The following is a 12,651-nucleotide window of genomic DNA, read 5'->3' on the forward strand; positions in this document are numbered from 1 at the left end:
TCCTTCGAAACATTGGAATGAAGTCTGACTCTATTAAATTTCAGATTTAGTGTTTAGTGTTATGTACCTTTATTTTATAATTATTATTTTTCGACTGCATAAGGACTTTAATCAAATAAAAGGATTTAAATATTATTTTCCGGATGTGGCACTTTTTTTATTTTGTTAAAAGATATTTTTCTTTTACTTTTGTTTACAAACACCTCAAAATTAATGCTTTTATACTGTCTTAAGTGTTATATCTATAATCATTTGGCAAGATTTTCTTGTGGAACTTGCTACGCCATGTATGGGTTTGTGAGCATTTTTGCTATGAAGGAACTGTGCTAATAAGTAAAAATATCTCAAAGCAAAAGCACTTAATTAATAGGACTAAAGAGGGCTAAATAACTGAGTGATTCCAGGTTACACCGTGGATGAACAAGTTTTGTCACGTGACCACAAATGCAAACGTCGATTTGTGATTTTGGCATACACGGACCCGATTTCAGGTAATCATTTGCAGATATCTTTTTTTCCACTGCGAACACAAAAATAAGACATAGACCGTAGGACCCGGCGTAAATTAAGCTTTTAATTTATGTGAGTAGTCATTACTAGACTTAAGTAGTTTTTTAGAACACTTCGACACAAATTTTCTTTTTGCAAGGCAAACGCTGATAGCTTTTATCTTTTCTAATCTTTTTTGTTCACTGAAAACCCATGTAGAGGGAAAATAATAGAAGATATATCTTTTTACAAGAAATTCTCGTCCCTAACTTATTAATAATTCCATTGGCATGGTTATATTCGATATAAACACATGTTTTTATTTGTTTGGGTCGTCAGACCAAACAAATAATGGTAGCGAAATTTCAGAGTCTAATGTTGTTAATTGCAAATGCCGAAAGTAGTCCACTTTTTTGGAGCGGTTACTTCCCTTTTGTATGTACACTAAAGCCGAAAAATTCAGGGGAGATCACTGCGTAAAGATGGTCAAAGACAGGCGCATCAATTTTCAAGCAAAGTAATTCCCGAATGGTCAAAGATTTCTAATATTGTTTTATTGTATTTTCTGATCGAAAATAACTAAATACAAAGCGGACATTCAATCTCTGACACAGAAGTTTACTACAAACCTAACAACAAGTAGTTCTCAAAACAGCTAAAAACTAGCGATTTAAAAGAAAGAAATATTTTATTTTGTTACAAGTATCCAACAAATTACAACGCATTTAAAGTTAAACAATAGCGTTGGCTTATAGAATTGTCAATAAATGCACAATCACAAATTACGCGGATGAATATGATTTTATCAATGAAAATACTATTTTTAGCCATGTTGATTACCGAATACTACACAAACCGAGTAGTGGAATATATAGATTCTACATGCCGGACCGTTTGGGCGAGAGGATTTTTGCTAAAATATTTACTTCAATTATAAACAACAGGTTTACCCTGAACAAAATACCACGAAATTAACAAGGATTACAAACCCGAACTGCAATGGAAGTTTTAAATTTAGAATGACTTGATATTATTCAGACACGCTGTGTATAACTTCTCCGTGGTACAGTGGTAACGCGCTCGCCTCGTGAGTGAGAGGTCTCGAGTTCGAATCCCAGTCGAGGAAACTTTTTTTTTTTGTTAAATTCTTTTTTTTAAGTGTTTTTGTTAAGGAAGTAGCCATGATATACAAAGATAAAGTGTGGCTGTCGTAAAAAAAAGAACATAAATGATGTTTTGATGCAACTCTAGTTATGCAGAATTACGTATGTATCAAACTCTGGTGCCTTACAAAAGGAATTATAATACATAAAAATAAACTTATACAGGAAAATGCATACAGATATACAGTACGATTTAGATTGCAAAGATCAGAAAATACCACAGAACTTGCAGCCGTTTGATTCTTTATAAATATACATGCTTATAGTAAGCTCCAGGATTATTTACATCTGTGTTAAACAACAGTTAAAGTCGTTACAAGCCCTAATTTAGAATAATATGGTTTTCTTCAGGCCGTTCACATATAAATTCACCGTGGCTGAAGGGTTTTCGGGCTCGCTTAGGAAGCGAGAGGTCTGGAGTTCAAATCCCAGTAAATGTTACTCATTTTTTAAAAATTTTAAAGTCAAATAAACATTGGATTGAATATCAGTGTTGCAATTAGTCTAATAGCCAATTTACTACAATTAAAACGCTGGGAAGCATTGGTGGCACTAAACATATAATCTCACAACCTGCACCTTTCTTACATTCTGAGACCCAAACAAATTCAGCGCCTTCTGTGCTTTGATTTCACTTAGTGTCGATTTTGCAAACGTCGTTTGATCATGAGAAATATGCAAACGTCGGTTGGTCATTTGAAATATATACAAGCGCCCGTTGATGTTTTTTTGGACGCTGGACTATATTGTGTTTGCTTAATTAAATTTAGTTTGTTTTTTATTTCAGATGGCGAAGAGGAAGTCAAAACTTGCGTTGCATCGCCCAAAACGCAAACATAAATCTTATCAAGTTGGACATTTTCACACCGGCGAAGATTTTTCCCCAAAGCCATCATCACTAAAAAAGCGTAAATTTTCACCAAGAAAATCACCGTTCGCACAAACATTCCGTTCACCTTTATATAAAAGTAAACGCCTCGGACGAAAACTCACGCCAAAGCCAACACCAAATTCAAATAGAACGAAACGTAAACTTTCACCACTGCAGCCATCATTGAGGTCTCCACTTTATATTGCCGAAAACCCTTCAGCCACGGTGAATTTATATGTGAACGGCCTGAAGAAAACCATATTATTCTAAATTAGGGCTTGTAACGACTTGAACTGTTGTTTAACACAAATGTAAATAGTCCTGGAGCTTACTATAAGTATCTATATTTATAATGAATCAAAGGGCTGCAAGTTCTGTGGTTTTTTCTGATCTTTGCAATCTAAATCATACTGTATATCTGTAAGTATTTTCCTGTCTAAGTTTATTTTTATGTATTATAATTAATTTTGCACGGCACCAGAGTTTTATACATAGTTGCATCAAAATATCATTTATGTTATTTTTTTACGACAGCTACACTTTATCCTTGCTTACACACCTCCTCTATTGTTTGTGACAGGTCTATATTTTTCGGATAGACCTGTTTAAACAAAAGAAAGTCCGTTATGACGTCTATCTTTTGCACGTGCACAAGTCTGTTCTAGTCAGACAGACCCGGTCATGAAATACACGTGAAAAAATAGACCTGCCTATGCGCAGACAAAGAAAACATGAAATGCAATCAAATATTAAAACTCTTTTAACTAAGAAATTATTCCAGCATCCCTATATTCAATCTTTGAATAAAAAAAATGGGTAGCATATCAAAGTTAGGACACATTTAACATTTATTTAATCGCGTCATTTTTAAAGTAATAGTTATTCTGTAATTAAGTTCATAATATAACAAAATGGACGCTTCAAGTTCATATCTATGAAACTACATAGCAGAAATCACAGCATACTCATTACGATTTTAAAATGTTTATAAAGTTATAATTGATTTAGTTTAAAACATTTTATGATGAACGATCATATTTTATTACAGAACACTTTATAATCTGCTGCATAAGATATAGTTTCGGTTCATGTATCTTACACTTGCCAACAATATACATATGTAAGTCTTTCGTGGTCTGCTAGGTATCCACACATTGCCCTTCGGACAGTTGCCCCCTCGAAAGTGTGCCCCCTTTTTGCAGTGGCGGTCATTTCCCCCTCTTATCTTTTGGAAGGGGCGGACATTTGCCCCCCCCCCCCCTCCCTGTTCAAAAATATTTTATTGTTGAATTGTTTGCTACCATAATTCATCGCCTATTGTGTAAATTTCATGGTGCTTAAATACACAAAAACTCGCGCAAATTTGTGAAAGTCAAAATAGCATCCATAAACAAATAATACTAAAAAATCTATGCACGAGATGACAAGTGACAAATCACAAGGGAAAAGAGGGGGCAAACATCCGGAGGGCATCTGTCCGGGCAAATGTCCTAGAATCTGCATTGTCTGATACGAAATACTATCAAACATTCATTCTTAACACACCCTCTATTACAGTCTGTTCACTTTATTATTGTATATATTTCAAATGACCAACCGACGTTTGCATATTTCTCATGATCAAACGACGTTTGCAAAATCGACACTAAGTGAAAAAACGTGTGTTTACATCGAATATAACCATGCCAATGGAATTATTAATAAGTTAGGGACGAGAATTTCTTGTAAAAAGATATATCTTCTATTATTTTCCCTCTACATGGGTTTTCAGTGAACAAAAAAGATTAGAAAAGATAAAAGCTATCGGCGTTTGCCTTGCAAAAAGAAAATTTGTGTCGAAGTGTTCTAAAAAACTACTTAAGTCTAGTAATGACTACTCACATAAAATTAAAGCTTAATTTACGCCGGGTCCTAAGGTCTATGTCTTATTTTTGTGTTCGCAGTGAAAAAAAAGATATCTGCAAATGATTACCTGAAATCGGGTCCGTGTATGCCAAAATCACAAATCGACGTTTGCATTTGTGGTCACGTGACAAAACTTGTTCATCCACGGTGGGTTAACTCAGCCCTTAAATGTCTGTGCTATTTCATGGTAAAACTAAAAGTATAGTACTCTCGCAGGTACCACGTCCTTGCTCATTCCCGTATAATCAGAACATGTGTGCCTTTACACACAGAACACCACTGACCAATCAACTGTTTCCACCAATAAACTGAAAGAGGAAGTGCTGCTTTTTGAATTTGGATAAAAATTGTTAGAAATATTTTCATTTCAAATAATTTCTGTCATTGATAGGAAAATCCAAAGCTGCCTGCGTGTGTTGAAAATACTTCTTTATTGCACCCCAAATTTACTAGTTAAACTGATAATTCCATGTTATGACAAGTGAAACTCGTCTGCTGAAACTGCAGTGAGGTCATGTTCTGTTGAAAAAAAAAATTCTACTGAAGCTGAAATGGGCTATAGATCAATTTACATACCATGGTACCATAGTGCTCTCCATTTAAGCTCCTGTTTAAAACCACTGGTGACAGTATCAGTGTTTGGAAACCCCACCTCTACATGTATCTGCCCCTGGACCCACCCCTACTACAACCCTGAAAAAAAAATTCAACACTCTAAGGCTTACTATAAGGTACCTATTAAGTTGCTCCCAAAAAATTTGTTGAGCCCTGCGTGTCCAAACACTGATACTGCCACCTGTGGGTAAAGGGTCAACTCGGCCCTATACCAACTCGGCACGGGTCAACTCGGCACAGGTCAACTCAGCCCTCTATTAAAAACCTATTAGGATATATAGATTGTTTAGCTTATAAAAATTTATGGAGTAAATTACTATAAAAGTATTCAGAGGTATCATACATTGTATGATCACTAACAAACAGAAATTTAAAAAGTTGGCTGTGAACATGTACGTATTATTTGAAATAATCTTTGTTAATAAGATGTCAACCCAATAAATGTAACATATTGATCTTTAAATTGAATTTTTATGATAATAAATGTAATTGTATTTAACACTGTTTGTTCTTAAACACAAGCAACCAATGCTGTTTGAACAATATACTTTACAAAAAAAACATCTGAAGTAAGCAAAATGTGCATATAAATCGTAAATTCTTCCCATCACTGCAAATTCACATACAAATTGGTACTTTCATCAATAAAACTTTTCAATAACCTTGAGTAGAGGTCTATTAGTCTCAATATTTCGACGGCAAGACAGACCAATTTTATAATCTGATATTTCATAGATGTCGGTCTTTACGTCTCAACCAGTTACGATCAAAACTTAGTCTCAATATTTCGACAGCAAGACAGACCGATTTTATAATCTGATATTTCATAGATGTCGTATATATAAAAAAAAGCCCCAAAGCGTACAATTTTTTGGGCTTGAGGTCTATTAGATCTACTGTGAAAATGTTTAACAATGAAAGTTATGATGAAAACATATAAAAAGTAATAAAAGTAATCATTACCATATATTATATAATTATGGGCCAAGTTGACCCGTGCTGAGTTAGAATAGGGCCGAGCTGACTCGGGGGCCCCGAGTACGTTTTAGCTGACCCTGATTCCTTCCCGAGTTCAAAACATGGCTGACTGATCATAGATATTTCTAATTTGAATCATTGAGTTATTCTATGAATGACAAGTGTATTTTAAAGAAAACTTGCGAGAGTTTAACACAATTTAATAAAATAGTACATACAAGATCCTTTTTTATTTGTACAATTTGCTTGAAATTATAAGAACAAATTATGGTATACTCGGTTTCTATGATATCAAGGGTTCCTATGATATCAAGGTATTTAAATTTTCTGTGACTGCTCTTAAAAGCAACACACGATGATGCTAATATTTGTAAAACTTGCACACTAGATTCATTTTCATCTGCCAAAAAATTTAATTTGGTGAATAATGAATGTATTTGTGGCAAGAAAACTATTTTATAAAACCTTCATATTTGACTACCATTTTCCTTAATGGTTTTTACACAGTCAATTAAAATATGTTATAAACACATTGACATATGGTCTGTCCATATAGAGTCAGTGTACCCGGTTCCGCACAGGACCCGGTCCCGCACACTTTCCCATTTTTCATTTTTTCTTAAAAAATCAAATGAATTCATTTAATTTTCATTTGTGTTTCACTGAACTGGCATGTTTTCAACAGGATATGACATAATCTGGGATCTTGCACCTCAAGCCTCTCCCTAGACAGTGCAGACGAAAATGTAAATACATGTACATGGCTGTGTAGGTAACACATAAAAACAACTTATTCAGCAATTAAACCATGCTAATTTCTATTTTAATGTTAAAATCATTATAAAATATATATTTGAAAAGAAATTTATGTTTTTGTTATGGCAAATTTGCTGTTAGTTATAAAATATATGCACATGAATTAACTTCTCCCAACTACCAAATGTCAAGTCATTTCACCTTGATTCTTTTGTTTAAAATGATACCAAACTCTTAATCGAACAAATCATATCTAAACAGATGAAAAAACCTTCAATAATAATGTTTTATGTCTGTCTTTACTACCTACAAGTGGTAAAAAGTATATTTCAATTGCTGTTACATGTTTCCTGTGTGCTACTATGCTTGGAAATAAATGTTTGTATACTGTAGTAAGAATGTGCATTAAATTTATTTGAAGTCCTGAAAATTTGCAAAGAAATATAACTTATCTGGACTTACAGATGTTAAATAATTTATAAAACATGTTTAAGATGTAAAATAACCTTTCAGTATAAAAATGGCCTTGTGTGCGGAACCGAGTCCACTATTTATCATATTTGGCCCATTCCTGTTGCTTAAAATCAAGTGCGCCTAGAAGTATGACCTACTTAAGATAGAAATGTTTCGGTAATCAGTTTTTATGGGCAAAGGATGTAATTTTCAAAATAATATCTATTATAAGAAGAATTTTTAACTATAAGATAATTTTCTTATTTTTACTTAAAAAAGTGTACGACTCCGGGTACACTGACTCTAGTTTTAATTTCATAGCAAGTTAACTGTTGGAAGTTTTTCACAACTTAACTTGAAAGTTTTGACCCATCTATCTTTCCATTATAACTTGCTTTTTTTGGGATTACCTTGATACCGTAGTAACCTCCTCTGAAATTACCCAAAATGGCAGACATTGAAAAATTATATTCTAAAAAATGTCATTTTTATTGGTTCTTTTGAAATAATGTTTGACAAACAGTTCTGGAAAAGGTTCAATTATAAGATGGAATAAAAATCTCATTCATTTATGATATTTATATTTAAATATTTTCTGATAAACGTTAAGTACCATGATATCATAGAACCCCGGGCTACCATAGGGAACCATCCTAAGCTCGCTTTGACTTTTAATTCAATACTTGCTGCCTCTGCATCCGGTGCACATAATAATTACACCCGTGTAAAATAATTTGCTGTTGGTATCACACTACTAATTCTTAACCACACTATCCGAACTTTGACGGAAAGAAGTCGAGAAGATGCGGTTACAACAAATAAATACAGTAGGAAACATTGCTTGGATCTGTTAAAAAGGAAAACTATATAGTTCTAAGAAGTTTCACGTCATTTACCGATATGCGTTAGGATATTATGTTTTCTTGTTGTTCCTGTAATACATGCGGACTGAATCACAGGCGTTCTGCACATTTCCCTTGCGGATATGCCAGGGTGTGTTCTTAATGATCAAGGGGAGATTATTTTATAATAATTTAAACATTATTGGCATGGCAAAGTGGACTGAACAGTAGTCCTAATTTTCTGGTTGAACGAAAAATTATGTTTAAGCATTCTTTATAATAAAAAAAAGAGAAAGCTATGATTATATGTTTTATTTTATTAAGAATAACAATTTAATAGACAGAAAATAATCGCAAATTACAGAAAATATGTGCATCACAGTCAATAAAATACTTTAAAAAATTAAAAAGAATAAATGCCATCACGGCAACACTTTATTTTAAAGTGAAAATGATATAATATAAAGTAAATACAGTGTACATGTGCAATTAACGGTAGAAAAATAAAAATACAATAAACTCTGCCCAGCAAAATTTTACAATGTAAATAATACATATTTTAAAATACATGTAAATATAGATATTTGATAGATCGTACAAAAAAATGTTCGTGCTTTTTAAAATTTTAATATCTAAGAGGAAAAAAGAGAACGCTTAAATCTACATTTTAATGAATGAGAAGTTGTTTGAATAATAATATTAATGCAAATATAAATGCATTAAAAGTACAACATAGTACATACTCAAGTATCTTTTTCCAAAAATAAACGTATGGATTATTGATCAATGATAAATGCATGCACAAACATTTCGGTCGTTAAAACACTTTTTACACAATAATAAGTTGAATTAACTGAGGTAATCGGAGTGATATTATGGTTAAAAATGCTCAACATATTGAGTTCAACCAAACGCTTAGCATAACTTTAACACCGACCTAGATTTAATGTAATATTTAAAGTCTCTGCTTTAATAAATCGCAAGTATTGTTTAAAGAAACATCCTCATTTAACCATTCATTTAAAGCACGATTGTCGCACAGTAGCGTGTTGTAGGTTATGGTGCTTTAAAATGACAAGCTATGATTACAAAACGTGATATTTGGCGCATGTTTGTAGATATTTACTTAAAATTCCTTTACGGTCGTCATTCAGAATTCCTTGGTGATTATCCGATCGACTTAAATATGGCAGTTTAATCAGTATTATAGTTTTTATGCCGTTCATGTTTCAATAAGGCATTTTGCAGTAAATTATAATTGCACTACTGGATATAAAACCAACAGAATGTGATTTCTTATATAATTATTTCTTTGTGTTATAAAATAGCATAACAAATATAACAGTCAATACTTTTTACACTGACAGCATGAACAAATAATGCTTGATTTGAGTTCATGATATCAAGAAGTAAATGCAAATATCACAGTTGCTTACAGTTTTTCTCCTCATTTTTTAAATCCCTACTTTGTGTTCACTGCCATTGGCATTCAGCACAGGAGGGGGATTTGGGTAGGCTGAACCAGATTGATACACTACTTCACCGTATGGTGGTGGTGGTGCCGTTCCAATATCCTCGACTCCAGGGTATGGTGGAGGTAATTGACTTGGTTGCTGTTTTGTTACACATGCCACAGGCTGGGTACCAGTCTGTCCCATCCGGAACGGTAGGTGTGCAGGTTGAATAATAATGGCGGACGGGGTACTGGAACCATTCTCGTACACTGTTTGCGTCCCCGGCACGGTGCTCGTTATCGCAGTCCCTCTGTCGTAGTCATCTATTTTGTTGTTATGGTAATATTCAACTGGAAAAAATAGATAAGTATTAAGTTTATTTGTAATAACTTATTAGTTTGTTGTATTACCTGTTTCAAAAAGAGTTTGGAGATTTGAATTGACTGAAAGACTGTCTCAACTGTAACACACGCACGGTTAGCCTTTCCAGTTCAAAAGAGATAAACCAGTGGTTACAGTTACATTGCGATACCACTTTAATATATTTATTGATACTTTAACACTTTTCAAATGTAAGTTGGGTCTCATACTGCACGATGATTTTTCACATTAACGTTGCAATGCATTTGTTTAAACCACACTGCATATTACCAATATTGTGATATTTATTAAATGGACTTGTCCAGGTTCCATTTCTGGAAATGTCAATTATCAGTTTAGGTATACCGTATATCAGGATTATAATTTAACACATTGTAGTTTAAGAGCCTGGTTAGACTGCACGTGCATGTAGGCTGCCATGACTCTATACTAGAAGCAATGCCTTATCTCTTTTGGCCATGACTATATACAAGAAGCAATGTCTTTTCTCTTTTGGCCATATACTAGAAACAATGCCTTATCTCTTTTGGCCATAAACTAGAAGCAATGTCTTATCTCTTTTGGTATGACTCTATACTAGAAGCAATGCCTTATCTCTTTTGGTATGACTCTATACTACAAGCAATGTCTTATCTCTTTTGGCCAAATACTATACTAGAAGCAATGTCTTATCTCTTTTGGCCATGACTCTATACTAGAAGCAATGTCTTATCTCTTTTGGCCATGACTCTATACTAGAAGCAATGTCTTATCTCTTTTGGCCATGACTCTATACTAGAAGTAATGTCTTATCTTTTTTGGCCGTGACTCTACTAGAAGCAATGTCTTATCTCTTTTGGCCATGACTCTATACTAGAAGCAATGTCTTATCTCTTTTGGCCATGACTCTATACTAGAAGCAATGTCTTATCTCTTTTGGCCATGACTCTATACAAGAAGCAATGTCTTATCTCTTTTGGCCATGACTCTATACTAGAAGCAATGCCTTATCTCTTTCGGCCATGACTATATACACGAGGCAATGTCTTATCTCTTTTGGTTCTATCAGTGTAAGGGTTAACGTTGTGATATAATTACAATAGATTAAAGTGACTGATTCTTCAAAATGGCCGCGAACAATATGGCCGTCATTAAGAATTGCATTTGTATATATGAACTTATATGAACTTACTGCTCATCATCAGATATGTGACGCCCCAGAAACAGCTCCAAAACCAGCCAACAAACAACAAAACAGTTGTCACCAACTGCAGAAACCCTACACCACAGCTAGAAACACAACTTAAAGCCTTAGCTGACTTGTCCATATCTTCATTTCGAGCACAACAAAACACGCTAACGCCGGCAATTGCTGAACCTGAAATCAAAGACAAAAACATAATTCTGACATAATCTATAAGGAATTCCAATGCGAGTTTTTTTTACATGACGGGGCTTGAGATATTTTTCTGAGATTTGCGAACCAATTGATGAAAGTCTGTGTGCAAATTTTTAGATAATTCCCTCACCCTGTTTTTCTCGAATATCTTCTAGAATAATTCCCAGATTTTATTGGCTGCCAAATGATTAAAAAACATGTCCAAATTCGAAGATTGGTGTGTACATGTAAAAAATTGTAACACAATATGCAATATATAAACAAGAATGCACATATCATTTATATACTCTGTGCATACATGCACACACTCCTATGAGCTCCGGAACAGGACCCGAGTCGGCTTTCAAAACCGCTTTTTAACATTTTTGTTTTTCATCTGATTCGGCATTCACGTCATGTATAAGTATATAAACGGGTACACTGAAGACCTTAAGGTAGACCCCGACACTTTTCGAACTTTCGTTTAGCGTCTTGATATACTATGACATTACATGAGCCGCATTCTGCGGTCCCGTTCCCGACTTCCTATGGCACGCATGTATGTATGTTCGAAAAGATACACTAAAAAAGATCAATATTATAACCAGAACACGTGGATTGATGTAAAAAAAGAGAGAAGGAAAAAAAGAAGTCATCTTTTTATCACTACAATTTGCTTATTTAACCAAAATATTATAATTATACGTAACATATCAAATCCTTTTGTTTATATAGTTAATTGTGTACATGATTTTTGAAAACTGTGTTTTGATTTTTTTTGTCCTATAAATGCTTATTTGAAACTTTTTGAAACCTGTTTTGAATAAAAAGAAAAAAATATAAAAATCAATAGTTTGTAAGGACAGAGATTGTTGGAGAATAGGTTTTATTTTGGCTTACTGAGATAAAACTTGTCTAATTAGAAGACCCAAAGTTTTATTTTTTTTAAATGAACTAATTTCTTCACAAAAAAGTTTATTGTAAGTCACTTACCTAAGCCAGGTATAAGGAAGTTAAACACACAACACAAGATAGCCAAAGGGATTGGCATTGCTGGGAAGAAGACTCTTTCTGTCTTGCCTTTATAGCCACCACAGCCCCAGCCTGATCCCCAGCCTGATCCGTCTCCTCGGCCCATTTTTTAACTACTTCCGTATCTACATGAAATGTGATAATGTAACGAATCAAGATCAAGAGTACATTTGAGCCGCGTCATGACAAAACCAACAAAATGGGTTTGCGACCAGCATGGATCCAGACCAGCCTGCGCATCCACGCGGTCTGATCAGGATCCATGCTGTTCGCTATCAGTTTCTCTACTTGAGCGAACAGCATGGATCCTGATCAGACTGCGCGGATGGGCCCCGGCTGGGCTTGATCCCTGTGG

At 34.1% G+C, this 12,651-nt stretch overlaps 1 protein-coding gene across 1 annotated transcript; it reads right to left on the bottom strand.

Moving 5' to 3' along the window:
• Window positions 1-8,415: 8,415 nt before the first annotated feature.
• LOC132726054 (uncharacterized) lies at window positions 8,416-12,437 on the bottom strand. The gene is made up of 3 exons (XM_060711302.1): window positions 12,258-12,437; window positions 11,079-11,264; window positions 8,416-9,876 (listed from the first exon to the last, which is right to left on the bottom strand). Exons 1-3 carry the CDS (start codon window positions 12,400-12,402, stop codon window positions 9,527-9,529), a joined length of 681 nt encoding a protein of 226 aa, XP_060567285.1. The 5' UTR covers window positions 12,403-12,437; the 3' UTR covers window positions 8,416-9,526.
• Between the last annotated feature and the right edge of the window lie 214 nt (window positions 12,438-12,651).

This window comes from Ruditapes philippinarum, unplaced genomic scaffold (assembly GCF_026571515.1).
Source record: "Ruditapes philippinarum isolate M1 unplaced genomic scaffold, ASM2657151v2 ctg14865_1_1_1_1, whole genome shotgun sequence".
NCBI classification, from domain to species: Eukaryota; Metazoa; Mollusca; class Bivalvia; order Venerida; family Veneridae; genus Ruditapes; species Ruditapes philippinarum.

What these genes read in the sequence shown, in the direction of transcription:
- LOC132726054 (XM_060711302.1), bottom strand. Translation starts at nt 12,402, where the DNA reads ATGGGCCGAGGAGACGGATCAGGCTGGGGATCAGGCTGGGGCTGTGGT. An exon ending in CTTCCTTATACCTGGCTTAG is followed by an intron (nt 11,265 to 12,257) that starts GTAAGTGACTTA and finishes CTTTGATTTCAG; the next exon opens with GTTCAGCAATTGCCGGCGTT. An exon ending in CACATATCTGATGATGAGCA is followed by an intron (nt 9,877 to 11,078) that starts GTAAGTTCATAT and finishes TATTTTTTCCAG; the next exon opens with TTGAATATTACCATAACAAC.